General features: G+C 46.3%; 1 protein-coding gene across 4 annotated transcripts in view; it reads left to right on the top strand.

The window, feature by feature from the left end:
- The window catches only part of LOC138538055 (complement factor H-like), a 981558-nt gene that overhangs the window by 418551 nt on the left and 542182 nt on the right, over positions 1-20825 (top strand). For all 4 annotated transcript variants that reach the window (XM_069641504.1, XM_069641501.1, XM_069641502.1 and 1 more), the window contains exon 10: positions 3900-4076. In XM_069641504.1, coding sequence (XP_069497605.1) covers positions 3900-4076 — 177 coding nt within the window. The remainder of the gene's footprint in view (positions 1-3899; positions 4077-20825) is intronic.

Below are 20825 nucleotides of genomic sequence, written 5' to 3'. Positions count from 1 at the left end.
ACTGAACTGAGTGACAAATCAATTTCAGCCAATTTGGATTATATATTTTATCCAAAACTAGCTGTCCCCGGCCACGCGTTTCTGTGGCTCAGTCTGGTTAAATGGAAAAGAAAGAAAAGAGAAAGCACACGTTTGTAATATGTTTAATTTCACAATGCTTGTGGGTAGTTTTTAATGGCTCTGGCGGTTCTCCAAGTTGAGGCAGTTTAATTTTCCTGGTGACGCAACACATTCCTTTTGTTTCTCCATTAAGTTGCAGAGCATTCCAATAAGGACACACTTCAAGTAGGACACCTCATCGAGGAGAACATGCGGGCTCAAACTATAATCATCAGCTGGGTTGTACCGGAATGCAAGGCAATTGTAATCGCGTGATTGCTGAGCAGGGAGTCGTGTTTGACGCTGATCTGCTGTTTCTCGTTGACCTTTTTCAGCCACTCTCAGCCTGTCGCGTTTGAAACAGATCTGAAGCTGCAGAACGCAATTGCCGTGCTCGCAACCGTGCATCCTAAAGTCTGGCTGCACGTCGCTGTGCTGCTTCCTCGGCACGTATTTGAGCCAGTGTGTGTTGTTTTTACGGCCAACAGATGGTGCTGGTTTGCAGTAAAATGTTTAGTATAGCATGTGTTGCTTTTACGTCCAACAGATGGCGCTGTTTTTCAGAAAAAGCATGTTTTTACCTGTCACAGGTGTGACATCTATGTATAGTTGGCATATAAAAACACGCGTCTATTCCAATGCAACGTTGTGTCAACATTTCAAAGCAATCGGTGAAGAGCTTTCGGAGATTTAAGATTTTGAACAAACATTTACATTTTTATTTATATAAAAGATAGATAGATGGTTGATTTTGTTTCTTGAGACTAATTTATGGTATTTTTATTTTTGCTTAAAGATATTTGGAAGGCAATTATCAGCTATCTGACCCATTAACTTTGTTGCATTAGTGAATGAGCAATGAGGTTTCTTTCTGGGAAAAAGAAACTTGCAAATATTTTACATAGAGACTTAAAGATAGTGAATTAATCCGATATTATGGTATGTTGTATTTTTAGGATGTCAGAGTAATCATCTTTAAAAATATTATGAAAGATATGAAATGCATAGAGTGATAATCCTGACAATTCTTAACAAAAAGACTATACGTCAAAATCAACACCTCCAAAGGGGATATTTATTTCTCTTTGGGATACACTCTAAACTTGTCATTTGAAGGAATTTTCTTTTTTGATGAAACTTTGTTTTTGAATGCAATGTATCTTTTTTGGAGAATGATTGTGCAATTAATTTGATTTGCTGATAATATCAAATATATGTCTGTGTGGAATTGAGTGTGATAGAATTCCTACTCAGTTTGCACAGGAATGTGGGGTCTAGCATTAAATGAATGTTTTCTATAAATATGTTTTGGGAATTGATTTTATCTTATCGTTTCACAACACTGCTTCCCTGCTTATTGTGCAGGGCAACATTTTACTTTTAATGGATTCCTGCACAGCTCTGCCAACTGGATACTGTGGAACCTGGCACTGCTATGCTATCTGACCATATCCTTAAAAATGGTCTGATTATCTGGGCATCAAATGATAGTATCCTGGGTGCTGGATGTGATACCTGCCAATAGTGAGTGCATGGGATTTTGATAATTTCATGAACTGTGAGGCTATTTTTAAATGTGTATCAATAAATTAAATAATGCAGGTAATTCCATCTCCAAAAGGGTAATCTGCAACCCAGATTCCTCCAGTCGTCAATTCCATGCCAATAGTAAGGTGATGTGTATTCTGGTCAGCTGGCTGGAGACTGCCAAATGGCAGGACAGGAACCTGAAGGACCACGCCTCTTCTTTGATCTCTTTGTGGGGGCAGGCAACACCCTTTGTCAGACAGCCGCTGAGCAGGCAGCTGTACTGGGCCCAGGCATCAAGCGAGCACACCCATTCAGAAGGAGTAGCCTCACACCAGGGTGCTGCTTCTCTAAGGGCCTTTGTTCTTAGTGAGAAGGATAGGGATGGCATTCGAGTAGGCAGGAGTGCTCTGGTCAATGGAAGGAGACTTCCACCACTTTGTTTCTCTCTGTGTCTCTTTCTCTTTCCTGTCCCCTCCAGTTCCTCTGAAGCAAAGCAGCTTGGGTGTGACATCAGAAGGGCAAAGTCCACTCCGTTCCAGGCCAGGGATTGGACCACTAAGGCAGGCTAGCTTTAGTCCATTCACCTGGGGGCTGTTGCCTTTAAAAGAATGGGTCTCCCACCCCTTGCTGAGGAAGGATAGCTAAGGCGCATGCATTTGTCTTGGAAGCAAGACAACGCAGAACAGCACAGGTTTGAATCCTGATCCCACGCTTAGAAACCATGCTCTGGTATGAAGTGTTTTATAAAATAAGAATTATAATAATAATTCTTCAGATCCTCTTGGAGATCCTCTGTTATCCTCTCAAAACACTCTAAAGATTCGCTCTGAAGCACCTGAGAAGAACTCACTGGACTTGCTTTGGGAAAATGTACTTTCAACAGCCTTCAGCCTGAGGTGCAGATAGAACCATCCAAGGCAGAAACGAGCCCTTCCCCTACCCACTCTCAGGACACAATTAAGGCTTGACGTAGCTAGCCAATGAATGGCCGCCTTACCGACCTGCACATCGACACACCCAAGATCACCACTTCAACGACCATCGCACGCCAACTTGAACGCTGGAGCGTCATGCATTAACTCCTCCCAGCATCCAATGACAGACTCACCCTGGCCCAAATGTGACGAGATACTGGGTCCTCCCTCAACCTGCATAGCTGAGAGTCCCACATTCAACATTAGAGATCTTCCGCCCCTACGTGGTGCCCACTTGGTGCTTGGGCCCATGCAATCCAATGTGCCCGAACTGGGCTTTATATGCTTGTATCAACGTTCAACAACGGGTTTGACCTTGTCAACCCACCCAAGAACCGAAACTAGGTACTGTTGACCACACCCACCCCCCCCCCCCCCCTTGGTCCACTCAGACCCTAGAAACTGGCTAGGTCACATCAGCACCTTCTTTCAACTAAAGCCTATCCTTTCCGGGTTGGTACTTGCCTTTCACCCTGTGTCCATGCTCAGAGGGCTACTTTCTCCAGTCTGTTCCTTCCTGTTTGGCTTTTTCAAGGGCAGGTTTCTGGACACTGTTTTCTATTTCATTCTATTGCAGATGGTGTGTTTAATTAAAGTATATATATATTTATAGAACCTTTATTGGACATTCCCTTTATTTTGGATTGTGTTACTGTGTTGTTTGGGTCACTACTGAATCACATTCACACTCCTCTTACGATCATAGCCTTCCCTCGGCCCACATTACCACAAAAGGCAAACAAGGTATATTCTTTCAACTGTCCCTGTTTTACCTTTATGATTGTGTTTGGTTTTGGTTTATAAAAGTTTCAGGGCTGAGTGGGCTATTTTACCCCTACTCATCCTTGTACTCCTGTGGAGCAAAATCCAATATGTTACATGAGCAAAACTCTGAAATATTGCAAATACACAGACTTTATACGGATTAGTTGGAATATAATAGAACATAACAGAAATCTCTGTCATAAGATGCTAATACCAGGGTGCAATATGCAAGTAGGTGACAAATGATGCCACTTTCTGGCCATAAAATGGCAATAGCTAGAACATGGAGTGCATTGGGGTACGATGTAGGTGCGTGTACAATGTGTATGTATCACCGTATGATTTAGACTTGTCATTGCTTGTTTTAATTGGTTTTGTATTTTCATAGTTGGTCTTTACATTTTGAACACAAATAGTGTGAGAATAAGATTAATTTTATTACAACCGAATGTCCATACTTTAATGACTTATTAAGAAGATAACAAAGGCGTTACGAATGCATTAAATTGTATTCATTCCAATGTATTTCAGGAACCTGTACAATTTCGACTCGTTCTATTAAAAACTACAAGCCCCAGAAGACGATTTTCAGTTCAAGGGAAAAAATGCAATATGAATGTGAGGATGGATACAGGGCCTCCCTAAATAACCTTGTGGAGACGGTAGAATGTACGTCAGGCGGATGGTACCCAGAACCAAAGTGCACAGGTACATTGTTTTATGTGAAAGTTGATGAAATTTAGATGTAGGAGATGTGCAGTTTTTTTAAAGATAGCACTGGCATAGGCCAACAAACAATATAATGATGACGCTCTAGAGCAAAATGTAACTGATTTCAATGTGGCACAACGTGCATTTTTTAAGACACCACCATCTAACATGTTACATACCAAATTAGCAGTGTGCTTATATTTTGTACCTGTCAAAGGAACGGTATGATTTATTTATTTTTGCGTCATTTTGTGGCATGCTAACCGTTGCTCTTTAACTTAATTTCAGGTTGTTTTTCTGGGAGAGACAGCCATGTTATCTGACCTAACATCTGCTCGAGTTTGACTTATATTAAGTGCCGGGGTGTGTTCTTAGTGGGTCGAGATGAGCATAGATTTGCGGCACTCCCACTGTAACATGGGCTAATATCCAAAAGATGTTCTGACGCGGAGGGGCAAAGCCATCTTCTTTATTGGCATTGCATAAGCTTTGACAGACGATATGTTGCCCAGCCGCTCAAACATACAGTGGAGTAACTTTGCTGAAAATGTTGGGGTGGGGGGACAGGACAACGGAAAGAAAGGGGCAGGGTGGAGGAAGGGCGTACAGTGGCTCTGAGGGATAACACTAAACTACTACACCACAAGAGTCCATTACCAACGCTTTGTTATAACTTTCATAAGACTGGCGGTGTCTTCTGAAAGGTATAACACCACAGTTGGTCTTTAGAATTCACCGCATTGACAACAGTAAAAAAAAAAGCCTACACCCCTCTACCTAAAAGAGTGCCTGCAAGCAGGCTGAAGGGAGCTTGTGTTTGATTAGTGTCACCAAGGCACTGACTCAGACAAACATATCAACATAATACAACATGAATACCTGCAAGATTTTAAAACAGAATATTAGGTTGCTTATTCTGATTTCATCAACTACTTGCAACATTCTGACTCATTAAAATTAAGGTATGTTTTCCTGTGTTCAAATGACCCCAAGCAGTAGTGTACCGAGCGGGAGGCCATACTGGGACATTTGTCATTGGGACGGCACTCCCGTTCAGCACCTCAAAGAGGGTGCCCAACGGGAAAGGTGTCCCACTGGCAGGACAATCCTGCTCAGCACGCTTATTGTCCTGGCAGACCTTACCCTGTCCGAATGGTAGAGGTGTATCAGTGCCAGGACAATGTCCCAAGGAGGTCCAGGAAGCAGAGGGTCCTCACGTTTCTCTCTATGAAGAGAGCATTTCACTCTGAGCCATTAGGCACTGATGGGAGGGAGGGGGCTACTATTAGTCCCTTTTTTGATATGTGAATGGGAGGGAGCGACCAGAAGTGAGAAGGGTGCATAATGTTGCATCCTTTATGAAATAATGACTATGGGCCTCATTACACGGATGGCGGTGAACCATGGCGCTATTAGCGCCATGGTTCATGCCGGTAAAATACCAGCACCGCCTTGGTGGAAAGGGGAATTACCGCCCCATTCCAAGGTTTGCGGGGCGGTAATTCCCCCTTCCACCATTGCCCTTCCCCATTCCCATTTTTGCCCCATAGGGCTCTATGGGAATGGGGAAGGCGCTAATTACGGTACCGCAAATTGCAGTACCGTAATTAGCTCCACTGTTCCCTTTGCGGGTTGGTTTTTAACGCCTGCAAAAAGCAGGCGTTAAATTCCCCAACCCGCAAAGGGACCTCGTAGGAAGGCGGTAAGGATTTACCGGTACCGGTAAAATACCAGTACCGGTAAACCCTTACCGCCATTCGTGTAATGAGGCCCTATGGCTTTAAAACCCAAGGGGGATTTGTTAGGCTCACGTTAATATGCATGATACTTTTGTGACTTTGCGATCAGAATGGGGAGAATAAAACTAAAGCCATACTCTCATTCCTCAACATATTTCTCTGACAATGTATATAGTATACAGTTAGGGCCTCATTAGGACTCTGGCGGTCCCGTAATGAACGCTGCCGGTACGGGACCGGCACCGTTCATTACAGGATGCTCTATTACGCGGTCCCCTTGTGGGACCCGCTCAGAATGTCTGGTCAGACCAGACGTCCTTAGCGGGTCCCACAAGGGGATCAGGGAGCTAATAACGGGCCCGTTATTAGCTCCCTCCCCATTCCCATTGAGCCCTTTGGGGGCTCAAAGGGGAATGGGGATGGGTTTTTCCAATGAGGAATTACCGGGTCCTCCAAAGTTGGAATGGCCCGGTAATTCCTCATTGAAGGAACCCGGACCTGGAACCCGGTATGGAGGCAGCCATGCCCTTAACGGCATGGCTACCTCCATACTCGTAATGAGGCCCTAAGTCTACTATGAAAGGCTAGTTTATTATGTAATGTGCTTTTCTTTCAAGGCACTGCTATAAATAATTATTTTAGCACATGAAATAAAAATCAAAACCTTAATAAATATCTATATTAACTAAACCTGGGAAGATGTGCACAGTTGCTTAAATTGTCCACATCCCAGTTTCACCGTTTAACTAAAGTGTGTGATCCTGGGCAATTCATTTAATCCCACTGTGTCTTATCGGAAGCTCTCTAAGTGATTCTGATTCACTTCAAATCTTATGTTAATATATCATGCTCTTATGATAAAAAAAGCCTGATGACCATAGAGTTTCTCTGTACATAACAATAGTGCATTTTAGGTAATTTGCACCACACACTTATTTGCCACTTGCCTTACTTATGGCAACTTATTCTTAAGTCACTACTGTGGTGCCTCCACGTATCATAGGCTGATGATGCTCCTTGCAATATCCTTTTCTGTGAAATCCATTTCTGTTGGTGCAATCCATATGCAACTTTGGAGGTTTCCATATATTTTGCCCCAGAGCGCCATCCTGCAGTTTTATGTGCAAAAGGCCATCTGCCAGTAACGTTACCAAAAAAGTACATTGGAGCAGGGGTGGGCCGTTTGGGGGTGTGAATGAGACTATTGCATGCACTGCATTTCATGGCTCACTTCACCCCCACTCGTGCAATGCTAAATACACCCCTGATCCGAAATGTGATTGTCGAAATGTGAACCCTCACTAGGGTCAGCCCGCAGCCCTGCCCTCCAGCAAACATACATGCAGCTGAGCACAGCTCTGCATTATGTAATGAGACAACGCGAGCCTGGCTGGGCATCTCAGCCAGGCTTGCGCTGTCCAATTTCATGATCAATCAATGCATTGGCCACAATGCATCCCCCAAAAGATGGGCGGGGACAAAAAGGCATGCCACAAATGTTGGGGGGTACTTGTCCCTCCCGTACCCCCTATAATTACGCCCATGCAAACATATTTACTAACTTGCCTTCTCATGGACCGTGTAAAGGTGCAGAAGGAGAAGACTGACACAAAGGTGGCATGATCGGGGTTATTATTAATTCTTTATTGTGATTTAGTTCATTTAGAACTTTGCACGAATGAAGAAAATACAAATATAAATAAATACAGATGCATGTACAAATACAAATCAAATTGACAAAACAATGAGTCAATCGGTATTACCATTCAGTTTAAGTTTGAATTCAATTTAAGTTCAGGCAAAACCCAAATAAAGTTAATCTAAACCAAACCAAACTGAACTAAAATAAGTATAAAAAGAGAAGAAAAAGGAAAAAAAGAAGATAGAAGATATAGTGAAAAGGAAATCAATCACGTAGCAATTTTAGATGGCAACGCAAAAGACAAATGACAACTTGCATAATTAATTCAAAATTTGGATTAAAAAATGGCTTGATAATAACAAAATCAGTTTATCAGATCAAATAAGTCCACCAAGATCATAAAATCCATGGATCTGTAAAGCTTTGAAATCTTTAGGCGCAAAGCACACATTCCATTCCATTCCATTCAATGCATTTGAACAGAGATACACACCGTATCAGACAAGCAGCAAAGCTTTAACGTGCAACCATACACGATACAGGGCAATTTGTGCAGAGAGGGTGTCTGCATTTAAACAATAATCCCATAAGGAATCTGATCAAATTCCCTCATAACTGTGCACAAGACAAACAAGGTTTAACATATAAAAGGCCCCAATTCGATGCAATGTAATCACGGTTATGGACATTTAATTTAAGAAAAAGGAACAGACAAAGAAACTTAACTTTCCATAACTCCAAGAGGGGTTTCCCTGCCTCAACTAAAATACTTAAGGGGTTGTCAGAATGTCTGTAACTTAAAGAGCACACCATCCTGTGTCACATCCTAGGTCAGTCGCTTACACTCTGAACTAAATAGTAACAACTCAAAGTTCCATCTCCAGGAGAATGACTCCCTTCTCTTGGTACTTGGTTCAAAAGTTGCACAGGAAACAAAAAGGTTTCTTCTTCCATTTCTGTACCGGGGGAATGTTCCCCTGGCGACCGGTATCAAAGTATAGGTCCCAAATTGTAGTTCACAACTTTCACCAGGCAGAATGCCTTCCTTCACCTGATTCACCAAACTTTTCAGGGGAATGACTTCCATCCCCTGATACAATTTGAAAAAAAATTCACAGTCCTAGGGACATGACTCCCTTCCCCTGCATACTCCTTTGCACCAGTCCTACAGGCTGTATTGATTCTGTGTTGTATTGGGTCCTCGACCCTTGGGTCTCTTCTTTTATCTGGCCGCCCTTGGTTCACTCTCCTGCCAAGGACTGTCATGAGGAAGATGACTAGTGATGCAATCTCTAGTGTGGGTCCTCGACCCTTGCATCTTTCTTGTTTTACCTGGCCCCCTTGGCTCACTCTCTTGCAAAGGACTGACAAGAGGAAGATGACTCGAGATGCAGTTTTTTTAATGGGTCCCCGACCCCTTCTCTGAGTCCCATACCCTGTTAGGTCTTCCTTTTGACCCAGAAACTCTTACAATGACCTTCTGAGACCGTCCTGGACTCCTTGCGCCCCGGTCGACCTGCTCGTAACTGCTGTTACTCTCTGGTACGTTCTCGTACGACGGCAGCTCTTTCCAGGACTGAAATCGGTCTCCCGTCTGTTTTGCTCCGTGGATTGCTTTAGGCTTCTGCAGTTGTCTGCTCTGCGTGACTCCGCTCCTTGCAGAATCGGTACTTGCGATTAAAAACTGCAGTCCCTCTCCTCCTAGAGATAGTACAAATGCCTCCTCTGCAAATTATCTGACCCATCGACGTCGGGTCCTGGAGAGCCGCCTTCTGCTTTCCACTGGCATCTTCTTCTCTCCAGCCTTCGCCGTTCCACAATCTCTGCACCTGACAGCTTCCACACCTGCTGTTTCTGGACTGGCTTGACATCCTTCTTAGTCACTTGTTGATATGTATACAATGTTGCCAGAATTGTCTGTGCCCATTATATAAGTCCATCTTCGAATCGATTGTGTCCTCCAACGTATTAGAAGAAAGAGGAGACATCGTCCTTATCCCCAGAGGGGGAGTCCCTCCCCATGAGATCCTCCCGCATTACACCACTCCCAGGGGACGTATCGGGTAACAACCTCACCTTCCTGGCCTCATGGACAAGGGCTTCCTCTTAGGGAGAAGTGACGACGTCTACAGAATCGCCACAGCAGGTACTACAATGACCTTCCAGACATTGTCATGTGAGATCTGAGTGACGGGGCACGCTGCATTATCTTCACATGCCAAATGGTGGGAGTAAACAAGGAAATTATGGTAATACTTGGCAAGTAACCTTGGGAGGACAGCAATCTTAGAGAGAGTTTTTTTAAATGTATTCTCACTTTTCCTCCCACAGCATTCAATGGGCCTCATTACAAGTTTGCTGGTCCAGCAGTAACAGCAGTAACAGCGCTGGTAAGCTACCGGCGCCATTACTACCGGACCGGCAAACTACGAGTTCTGCCCGCTGGTGCCTTTGCGGCCGCCAGGTCTGACATGGCGGCTGTATCGGCACCCGCGAGCAGAGCATGTTGGATGCACTGGCACGATTCGCAAATGGTGCCAATGCATCCGGCTTCCCCATTCCCATTGACCCAATTTCCTATGGGGCTCAAATGGGAATGGGTAAGATTTTTTCCTAGCGCCCAGGAATGGGCAGTTACCGGGTCTGGCAGTCTCGTAATGAGGCCCAATTAGTGTTTTTTTGTGGGCACTTTCACATGATGACAGCATAAAAGAAAGTGAAAGTACATCAGCGTTACATTGAATCATAGGTGAGATTATCGTGCAGTAAAAGCTGTTGATTAGTCATCAGAGATACCTTCCTAGGTGCTTCAATTGATGTACAAATTAAAATTATTATCCAATCAAGGTTCTATAAAAATACAAAACTTGAATTAAACTTAAAAGGCCTCCAGCAATCAGCATCATTGTTAGACCTACTTAACTACCAAGGCTGACATCCTGTTCTCTAGTGACATGCCAAGCCTTCTCAGGAGGATAAAAAGGAGGACTTTTTGGCTATACACAAATAGTTGTTATGGGTGAAACTAGGCCCCCGATTAACTGAATCCCCACAGGCCCTTACTGAAATGAGTCACTGTCCAACAGGCTGACAATACAATGACATCAACTGTGTGTGGCTGTATAATTGTATTATCCCAGCAATCAACATGTAAAACACTGGGCATGGCATATTATTATGTATTAGAACTGGCACCAAATGGGTCTTGGAGGCTAAAGAGGAACAGTGAAGGTGATGACCCTGTCTCTTACACAAACAACCAAGCGGTGAATATACCTATTACTGGAAGAGGTCAGTTAGTTGAAGAACAAGATCAACACTTTAATCAATGTCCATGAGGCTGCCAAGCTTAACTAAGGCAGGTGTAATTTCTACACCAATCAATCAATTATGAAATCAACTTGAAAATAACAGTACAAAATACATTTTATTTAATTCTCAATAAAACCAATATAAAGCAGAAAATAGTTTTTTTTTAAAAAGATCTTTGACTGAAAACATTACACATAAACATAAGAAAACAGACTTAAGAATCTGATGTGAGACAATAAAAAATTGTGGTGGGGTTAGTACGTGAGTGTTGTGTCTTGTTTTTGATTAATATTTGAAAAACAGGCACAAGGGTAGAGCACTTTTGTTGATAATAGACAGCTCTATTATAAAGGAAGCATGTTCGAACCCTTAGGCTTTTATTATGATGGTCGACATATGTTTCGGCTAATGGTGACAGGAAGAATCAGACACTTCCACAATGTGTCTGTTGTCGCAAGTATAGCCGTCTTCAGGAGGGAAAGAAGATGATTGTTTTCAGAAGGTATTTGCTGTGTTGAGTACTTCTCAGTTTGCCGTACTTATTGTAAGTGTAACCCACTATTCAGACATTGTTTAATAGAGGAGTATTTTAATAGAAGATTTATTTTCGTCAAATTCGTGACGCTAGGTTTCGTAATTCCAGCAGTGCAACGCTGTGCTTCTTATAAGGTGAATCTGTTTTAGGTTATTTTTTCTTTTCGCGGGTGCTCTTAGGTAGGTGTTAGTCAGGGCAGTGCAGTTGTTGTGTGTCTATAGGTGACACAGGGCCTCATTACAAGAAGCGCGGTAAAAATGGGGTCATTACCGGCATGGAGGAACTAGCGGGTCCGTGCTCGTATGACGCCGCTAATAGTGTGTGATTATGAGAGCGCGAGCACGCGCGAACCCCCATGCCGGTAATGGCCCTACAGACATGGCGCTAAAGGCCCTCCAACCCCCCGATAGCGCCATCACGGAACACGCCGATACCGCCTCCTCCTCGGAGGCACCCCTTAATACCGACCTGGTAATAACATCATGCTAATACCGGGCTCGTAATACCGGAGCCGGATGTAACGTCATCGCGCCAGAACGAGAAATGCGCTGGTGGCCATCTTTAAAAACACAATCCATTGAAATCCTCCCAAACCACCACTGCTACAGAGGCGAGACCAGGGCCTATCTATTGAAAATGTCCAAGGCTAAAAAGGAGATCTGGGAGGAGGTAGCCCGCAAGGTTCCGGCAGTCGGCACCACCCCACGGACAGTCAAAGACTATAAAAAAAGGTGGGATAACCTCCGCCTCAGGTTACGGAACATCCTGGCCAGCAATAGGAGGGAGGCCATGACCACAGACGGGGGTCCCCGCTCACCCGCAAAACTTTCACGCTGGGAGGAGACGTGCAGTACCTTCATACAGATGAAGTCCATCGAGGGCTTCGGGGAGATGGAGACGGGTGCCACAACATCTGGAGATGGAGGTGAGTGACCCTGCAGATCCCAGTAGGGGAAACCGTGACGTAGCACAAGTGATGCGGAAGAGAGTCTAGGCAAGGCAATGCATGTACCAACACACACATAAACATATCCTAGTCCAGATGGAGGCCCAAACCCTGCCACACTGAAATGCATGCTGAGTGCCAATCCCATTACCAACACACAGCCAACACACATGGACCGTGCCCATGTAATACATCACACAAACCCCAAAACAACGGCATCCCACCTGCCATGCAGCATCCCTGCATTGAGACGTCACAGCAAATGCCAAAATGCCCCCTTCATACTGCCCTGTGTGACACACCTGTAAAATATGAATACATGATGAATGAAATTCTCCACAGCACCATATAATGCATCTTACATGTAACACTATCACTGATGCCCTGCATCTCTTCTACCCCCCCAGGCACAGATGGAGAGGATGCCAGTGAGGAAACAGCCACAAGGGCATCCACGTCCCGGCATAAGACAACTCCCACAGGCAAGACCACCTCCGATGCAGCCTCGCAGGCCACAACGAAACCCAGGGCGAGTGCCCAGGCCATGGGCACACATGAGGGCCCCACATCAACGCCTGACAGCGGGACCACAGAGCTGGCAACAACAGTGGAAGGCGAAGCCAGTGGCACACTTTCCACCCCCAACCCCACACTCAGGACACACCCATCAGCAGCATTGCGGATCCTTTGCTCCATGATTCGGACCTCAGAACCCCCCCCCCTGAGGACAGCACTGCAACTGCACGCCCGGTCGCAGCACCCTCAACCACTGCTGCTCCCACCACCAACCTTGAGGCACGGCTAGCAAGGGTGGAGGCTAGACAGGACTCAATGTTGGACCTTGTCCGACAATATGTTGCGGAGGGGGAGGACACGAGGCGTGAGATTGCACAGGCCATAGTGGCGAACACAGCTGCTGTTAATGCATCTGCGTTGATGATGCAAGACAGTCTGGGGGCCGTCACTCAGGTCCTCACCTCTATCCTGCTGCACATGCAGCAGCCACAACTCGCACCAGCCGTGCAAATCACCAGAGGGTTCCACCCCATCCACCACACCCCCATCCTCCACACCCGCTTCCTCTGCACCCTCCAGCCCTGTGCGTCCAACAAGACGGAGTGCGAGGCACTCAGAGATGCTGCCCCCGGACAACAAGAAATCAAGAAAATAGTGTGGGACAACAATGGGAGTGGGTCAGATGGTGTCGGTAGTGTATGGGTGTACTAGGGGGATTTCATTGGGGGGGTATGTGGAGTTCATTGGGAGGTATGTGGAGTTCATTGGGGTTTTGGGAGTTCATGGGGGGGTTTTGGGAGTTCATTGGGGCTATGGGGAGTTTTGGTGTTGTGGAGGGGTAGCACATTTCTGTAGTTGATATTAATACACCCGTTGTGTGGAAAATCATTCAATGCCTGGACATTGTTAATTTCGTGTGTATGCATTTAATTCATGACAGTGCACAGTGCCCAACTCCCCACTTTCCCTGTGTGCATGTCCACATGGACCCAGTGTACAATGTGTTACTGACACATATCTATTGATGTCTCTGTGGGTCAGAAATGTTCGTCAATCAGTGATTGGCGTACTGCACGGCCATCTTGTGCATCACGTACTGGCAGGGGTGCTCCTTCTCCTCCGTCTTCATCCTCATCATCCTCACCCGGTGCATGCATGTCAATGTCAGGTGTAGGTGGTACATTTCTCCGGACGCACATGTTGTGCAGCATGACACGGGGCATGGTGATCTTTGCCACCTTCTCAGGCCTATAAAGGAGTGCTCCACCAGACCTGCTTAGGCAGCGGAACCGCGCCTTCAACAGGCCAGAGGTCTGCTCAATCACAATACGGGTACGGGTATGAACCAGATTGTACCCCTCTTCATGGCTGTTAGGCGGGTTCCGCACAGGGGTAAGTAGCTACGGCTTCAAGGGATATCCTCCATCACCTGCAAGCAAATTCAAATCGGTCTATGTGACTCACTCTGAGCTGCCACCTTCAGGATTCACAGCCATGGCCGCAGCTATTTGCTGTCGACATGCACATGTCCCTGTACGTATGCACAAATATTATTTAGATGCATTGTATACTGAAATATGGTATGGTAGTCTGGATGGCGTTGTACAGATGATGCAGGGTGAATTCTTGCATGCTGATGTGGATGTACTGTGGATGCAGGACAATGTTTTGCCTCCCATTTTTGCTGTGTATACTACACTGTGCATGGTCACACTAGCCACATTGGCACAGTTGCAATCATGTTTAGTCATGCATTGCTTGACATACCCATGGTGGCCAGGTTGTGCGTCTTACATGTTGTCATTGATATACGGCATTGGTCCAATGTGTGCCATTGATGTGTCATGTTCGGGTTGGGAGGTTCAGGTCAGCAGTGTTTAGCTCTGCATGCATTCTCCACTCACCGCCCATTCCCACCCTCGTGGAGTATGCATCCACCCACCTCACAACCGTGATGCACTGCCATGGGCCAGTCAGGCAACTCACCAAGCAGCCAGGCACGTCGTCCAGCATGTCTCTCCATGTGTCGGGGTAGCGTGGAGTTACGCAGCACCATGGCATCATGTGTCGATCCGGGATATCGGGCACAACAATGTGTGATGATCTTGCTGGAGTCACATACCATCTGCACATTGATGGAGTGGTATTGCTTGCGATTGCGGTACACCGCCTCTACGGCATGGGGGACTACCAATTCTACATGGGGGCAGTGGAGGGCACCAACACAATTGGGCATGCCTGCTAGTGCATGGAAGCCTACTTTGTTTGTTTGTTTGTTTATTTATTTGGTAATGCGCTCCTAGCCCGAGGGCATTTGGGCGCAGCAATACAAGATGACTCGAAGCTTAGTTACACAGCCTGACATAGGCTATTACAGAAAAAAAAAAAACGGTGGTTGGTTACAGTAGGTGATACAATGCATATAGAATATCCAGTTAAGCGCAATGAGAGCAGTTATAGCAGGTTTGTGCTGTTACCACTAGGGTGAAGGACGTTGCATGTCGTTGTTGTGCAGCCATTTGCGAGCGTAGGATCTGAAGCTCGTGTAAGGTAAAGGGCATCTAAGGTCTGGTGGGAGTGTGTTCCATGATTGAGCAGCTCTAACTGGGAAACTTGCACCGCCCGCTGTGGTGAGTTTGAATCTGGGGACTTCCAGAAGGAAAGTATTGGCAGATCTCGTCAGTCGGTTGGAAGGTCTCCAGTTGATTCTTTCCGCTAGGTAGTGGGGTGCTTGATTGTTGAGGCATTTGGACGTGAGGGAGATAGTTTTAAGAAGGATTCTGTCCTTTATCTTTAGCCAGTGGGCTTCAATCCGATGTTTGGAAATATGTTCTCTACGTGGGATGTTCAGAGCTGCTCTCAGAGCATTATTTTGCAGTCTCTGGAGTTTGTCGGTGACCGACTTGTTGGCACCTGAGTATAAGACGTTGCAGTAGTCAAGTCTGGACATGACAAGGGCATTGGCTAGGGTGAGGCCGCTGGCACTGGACAGGAAGGGTCTGGCGGCACGGATGAGTTTGCATGTGTAGGTAGTAGAGGAGGCAAGGGAATTCACTTGCTTTTTGAGGGTGAGAGCTGAGTCAAGGTAAAAGCCCAGCGTTTTGACCTCACGCATAGCCTTAATAGTATTATTATCAATGTTAAATGAGGTGTAGTCCGGGGTAAGTTTGGATAGTTTGTGGTCTGAACCGAGGAGCAGGATTTCGGTTTTATCGTCGTTCAGACAGAGGCCATGTGTGGCCATCCATGCTTGAATGAGGATGTAGATTTTGTTCACCAGAGCCAGGTCCACTTCGTAGTTACCCGAAAGGGGTATGAGGATCTGGGTGTCATCTGCGTAATTAGTGTAGGAGACACCCAGATTGTCCAACTTGTCAAACAATGGCTTGGTGAAGATATTGTACATTGTGGGTGAGACACAGGAGCCCTGTGGGACTCCGCATGTGATTTGGATGGGGTCAGCACAGGTAGAGGCGGAGAACACTCTCATAGTCCGGTTGGCTAGAAAGGATTGGACCCAAGCTATGGCGTCTCCTGTGAAGTTGGCAGCCAGCTTGAGGTGGTTGCATAGGACCGCATGGTCCACCAAATCAAAAGCTGCTGACAAGTCCAGTAAAAGTAGCAGCGCTGTTTTCCCATTGTCCTTGAGTTCCTCAATTTTGGTTTTGAGGTCTATCAGGGCAGTTTCCGTACCATGGAGCGGGCGGAAGCCCGATTGGCGTGAGCCTAGTAGATGATAGACTTCTAGGTACTCTTGGATTTGGATATAGGCTACTCTGTCGATTATTTTTAGTAGGAAGGGCACTGTGGTGATGGGCCTATAGTTCGTCGGGATAGAGGGATCAAGGGTTTGTTTTTTGAGAAGGGGGAGGACCCAGGATTCTTTTAAGTTGGCTGGCACTGTGTTGGATTTGAAGGATGAGTTAATGAGCTTAGAGATGAAAGGGGCTAAGTCTCTGGCAGCGTCCTTTATTATTTGCGCTGGGCAGCTGTCACCCTTGCAGTTAGAGGGCTTCAGTGAGAGGATGGCCTTTTCAGTGTCGATGATGGAGATCGGTTTAAAGCTAAAAGGGGGGATAGTGGTCGGTTTGGTTACTGGAGGCAGTTGTTGGTCAGTAAGAGAGAGGGCATCTTTTTTGTTCTTTATTTTAAGTTGGAGGGTGGAAATTTTGTTAGCTAGGGCATTCTGAATATTCGTGCACCATATCTTGTCCTTAGGGGCCGTGTCAGAAGGTTGGATAGGGGATTCCATTTCACGGAGTATGGTAAATAGTTCTTTAGTATTCGATTTGGCTTTGGTAATTCTGTCATTGAATACATTTCTTTTGGTGTTGATGATTTCAGACTTGTAATGTTTTGTAATTTGGGTTAACTTGGCTTTGTTGTCGTTAGTGGGCGAATTGCGCCAGATAGTTTGGAGTTTTCGTTTCTGCTTTCTAAGGTCCTTAAGGTGGGGGGTGAACCAGGAGTTAAGGTGGGCTTCTTGCTTCGCTTTACGTAGTTTTGCAGGTGCAATAGTGTCTAGTGCGTGGGACATAGCTTTGTTAAAGGTGTCTACTAGTGTGTCTGGGTCGGTGTTGTCCTTCAGATCGTTAATAGTAGGGAGGAGGAGGGGGATATGTTTTTCTGTCGTAATATCTTTTTTATTTCTTGTGGGGAGTGGTGGTATCATTTTGATAGTCTTAGGGCTGGGGAGGTCAAGTGTGGCAGTGAAATTTATTAGAGAGTGGTCAGTCCATGGTTGAGGGGTAATGGAGGTGATGACTATGTTGCAGTTAAGTTCTGAGACCCAGTCAAGGGTTCTGCCTTTAGCATGTGTGGGAGAGAGAATTTTTTGGGTAAGGCCTTGGTCGTTTAGGATAGCTGTTATAGAAATGGCATTTTTATTGCCTGGTTCGTTGAAGCCAATGTTGAAGACGCCCATCAGCAACATTTGCGAATGCGCCTTTTGGGTATTGTTCGCTATGAGGGTAGTAAGGTCATCTTCAAAGGTTCCCAGGGGACCTGGAGGCCTGTAGATCAGGTGAATGGTTAGCGTGCGGTTGTTGGAGAGTTGCAATTTTGCTGATAGTATTTCGCAGGAGGCGCAAGGGTGTGAGGTGGTGAGTCGGATAGGCAAGGTGGTTTTCGCGATGATTGCTAGGCCACCACCTTTGGCATAGGGTCTGTCTACTCTGTAGATCTGGTAGTTGTCAGGTATGGCTAACATCAGTGAGGGTCCTGCTGCCTCATGGAGCCATGTTTCTGTTACAGCAAGGAAGTCAATGTTACTGTTGTTCAGAATGTCAGCAATTTCAATTGCATGTGCTACCATGGATCTGGCATTAATAAGGGATCCAGTAAGAGTTAAGGTGTTGTTAGGTATAGGATGACTTACGAAGCTTTTTGTGTGTTTGTTTTGACTCTGACGTGTCTTTTGGTGGGGGTGAGTAGGAGTTAGGATTGGAATTAGAGGTGTTGTAACTAGGGTTTGCTTATCCATGTGTGTCTGTGAAGATGGGAGTCGAGCAGTATTGTCCGTACTGTTTCTTTTAGGTTCGTAGATACAAGGTAGCCTTGCCCTGAGTCTTAGGTTTCTATCAGTAGGGGGGCGAGAGCTGAGGGTAGCAAATGTCATGATTGTAGCTAGGATGGTCAAGGTCAAGTTTCTGCACATGGTGGATTGGAATGGTCTGCAGATGCACTTTGCTTTCCTTGTTTGGTTGAGGTGTCTGGCTAGGATGGTATAAAAGTATAGTGCAGGTAGCTGGTTGAGGCTGGGGCTGCGTCTTTGTGATAGAGGGTGTAATGTTCACGAGGCACCGTGTGGGCTAGAGTGCATAGTCTGTTGATGAAGATAGGGCACAGCACAAACAAGGTGACCCGCTAGCGACCATAAGGCACAGCACAGTTCAAGTGGTCCGTTAGCGACCATAAGGCATAACACAGTTCAAGTGGTCCGTTAGCGACCATAAGGCACAACACAGTTCAAGTGGTCCGTTAGCGACCATAAGGCACAACACAGTTCAGGTGGTCCGTTAGCGACCATAAGGCACAACACAGTTCAAGTGGTCCGTTAGCGACCATAAGGAACAACACAGTTCAGGTGGTCCGTTAGCGACCATAAGGCACAACACAGTTCAGGTGGTCCGTTAGCGACCATAAGGCACAACACAGTTCAGGTGGTCCGTTAGCGACCATAAGGCACAACACAGTTCAGGTGGTCCGTTAGCGACCATAAGGCACAACACAGTTCAAGTGGTCCGTTAGCGACCATAAGGCACAACACAGATCAGGTGGTCCGTTAGCGACCATAAGGCACAACACAGTTCAAGTGGTCCGTTAGGGACCATAAGGCACAACACAGTTCAGGTGGTCCGTTAGCGACCATAAGGCACAACACAGTTCAAGTGGTCGGTTAGCGACCATAAGGCACAACACAGTTCAAGTGGTCCGTTAGCGACCATAAGGCACAACACAGATCAGGTGGTCCGTTAGCGACCATAAGGCACAACACAGTTCAAGTGGTCCGTTAGGGACCATAAGGCACAACACAGTTCAGGTGGTCCGTTAGCGACCATAAGGCACAACACAGTTCAAGTGGTCCGTTAGCGACCATAAGGCACAACACAGTTCAGGTGGTCCGTTAGCGACCATAAGGCACAACACAGTTCAAGTGGTCCGTTAGCGACCATAAGGCACAACACAGATCAGGTGGTCCGTTAGCGACCATAAGGCACAACACAGTTCAAGTGGTCCGTTAGGGACCATAAGGCACAACACAGTTCAGGTGGTCCGTTAGCGACCATAAGGCACAACACAGTTCAAGTGGTCGGTTAGCGACCATAAGGCACAACACAGTTCAAGTGGTCCGTTAGCGACCATAAGGCACAACACAGATCAGGTGGTCCGTTAGCGACCATAAGGCACAACACAGTTCAAGTGGTCCGTTAGGGACCATAAGGCACAACACAGTTCAGGTGGTCCGTTAGCGACCAAAGGCACAACACAGTTCAAGTGGTCCGTTAGCGACCATAAGGCACAACACAGTTCAGGTGGTCCGTTAGCGACCATAAGGCACAACACAGTTCAAGTGGTCCGTTAGCGACCATAAGGCACAACACAGATCAGGTGGTCCGTTAGCGACCATAAGGCACAACACAGTTCAAGTGGTCCGTTAGGGACCATAAGGCACAACACAGTTCAGGTGGTCCGTTAGCGACCATAAGGCACAACACAGTTCAAGTGGTCGGTTAGCGACCATAAGGCACAACACAGTTCAAGTGGTCCGTTAGCGACCATAAGGCACAACACAGATCAGGTGGTCCGTTAGCGACCATAAGGCACAACACAGTTCAAGTGGTCCGTTAGGGACCATAAGGCACAACACAGTTCAGGTGGTCCGTTAGCGACCATAAGGCACAACACAGTTCAAGTGGTCGGTTAGCGACCATAAGGCACAACACAGTTCAAGTGGTCTGTTAGCGACCATGAGGCACAACACAGTTCAGAGTTCAGATGGTCCCTTAGTGACCATAAGGCACAACACAGTTCAGAGTTCAGATGGTCCCTTAGTGACCATAAGGCACAACACAGTTCAAGTAATCCGTTAGCGACCAAAGGGCTCAAGTGCATAGGATCATGGGTACCTAGATCAAGTTAACAAGAGGGTAGGTACAGTTCAGAAACATCTAGATGCAAAGAGGCACAGATGGGCGACCAACAACAGTGCAACGCAATTTGCTGGTGTCGGCTATCTCCTGGGCAGTCCGTGGTAGTGATATGTGGGTGCTAGTGTGCTTCAGGAGGGCATCCAGCACTTGGGTCAGCATGCATAAAACTAGTGGTTGTGAAATGCCATGCAGCTGGCCCACTGTGTGCTGGTAGGTGCCTGTGGCCAGGAAGTGGAGCACAGACACCACCTTTAGTAGTGGGGGGATGGCAGTGCGTATTTCTATGAGGCTGACGTTGTTGTGTATCATGTCCACTATGGTGGTGATGGTGTCCCGGTCCAACCGGTACAGGGTGTGGATCTGCTCAGGGGTTAGATTGAATGGACTGGGTCTGATGCGAGGGA

Source organism: Ambystoma mexicanum, chromosome 1q (genome assembly GCF_040938575.1).
Source record: "Ambystoma mexicanum isolate Mex_15411 chromosome 1q, UKY_AmexF1_1, whole genome shotgun sequence".
Classification (NCBI taxonomy): Eukaryota; Metazoa; Chordata; class Amphibia; order Caudata; family Ambystomatidae; genus Ambystoma; species Ambystoma mexicanum.
The sequence above is the reverse complement of the archived record's forward strand: the minus strand, read 5'-3'. Positions and strand labels throughout refer to the sequence as shown.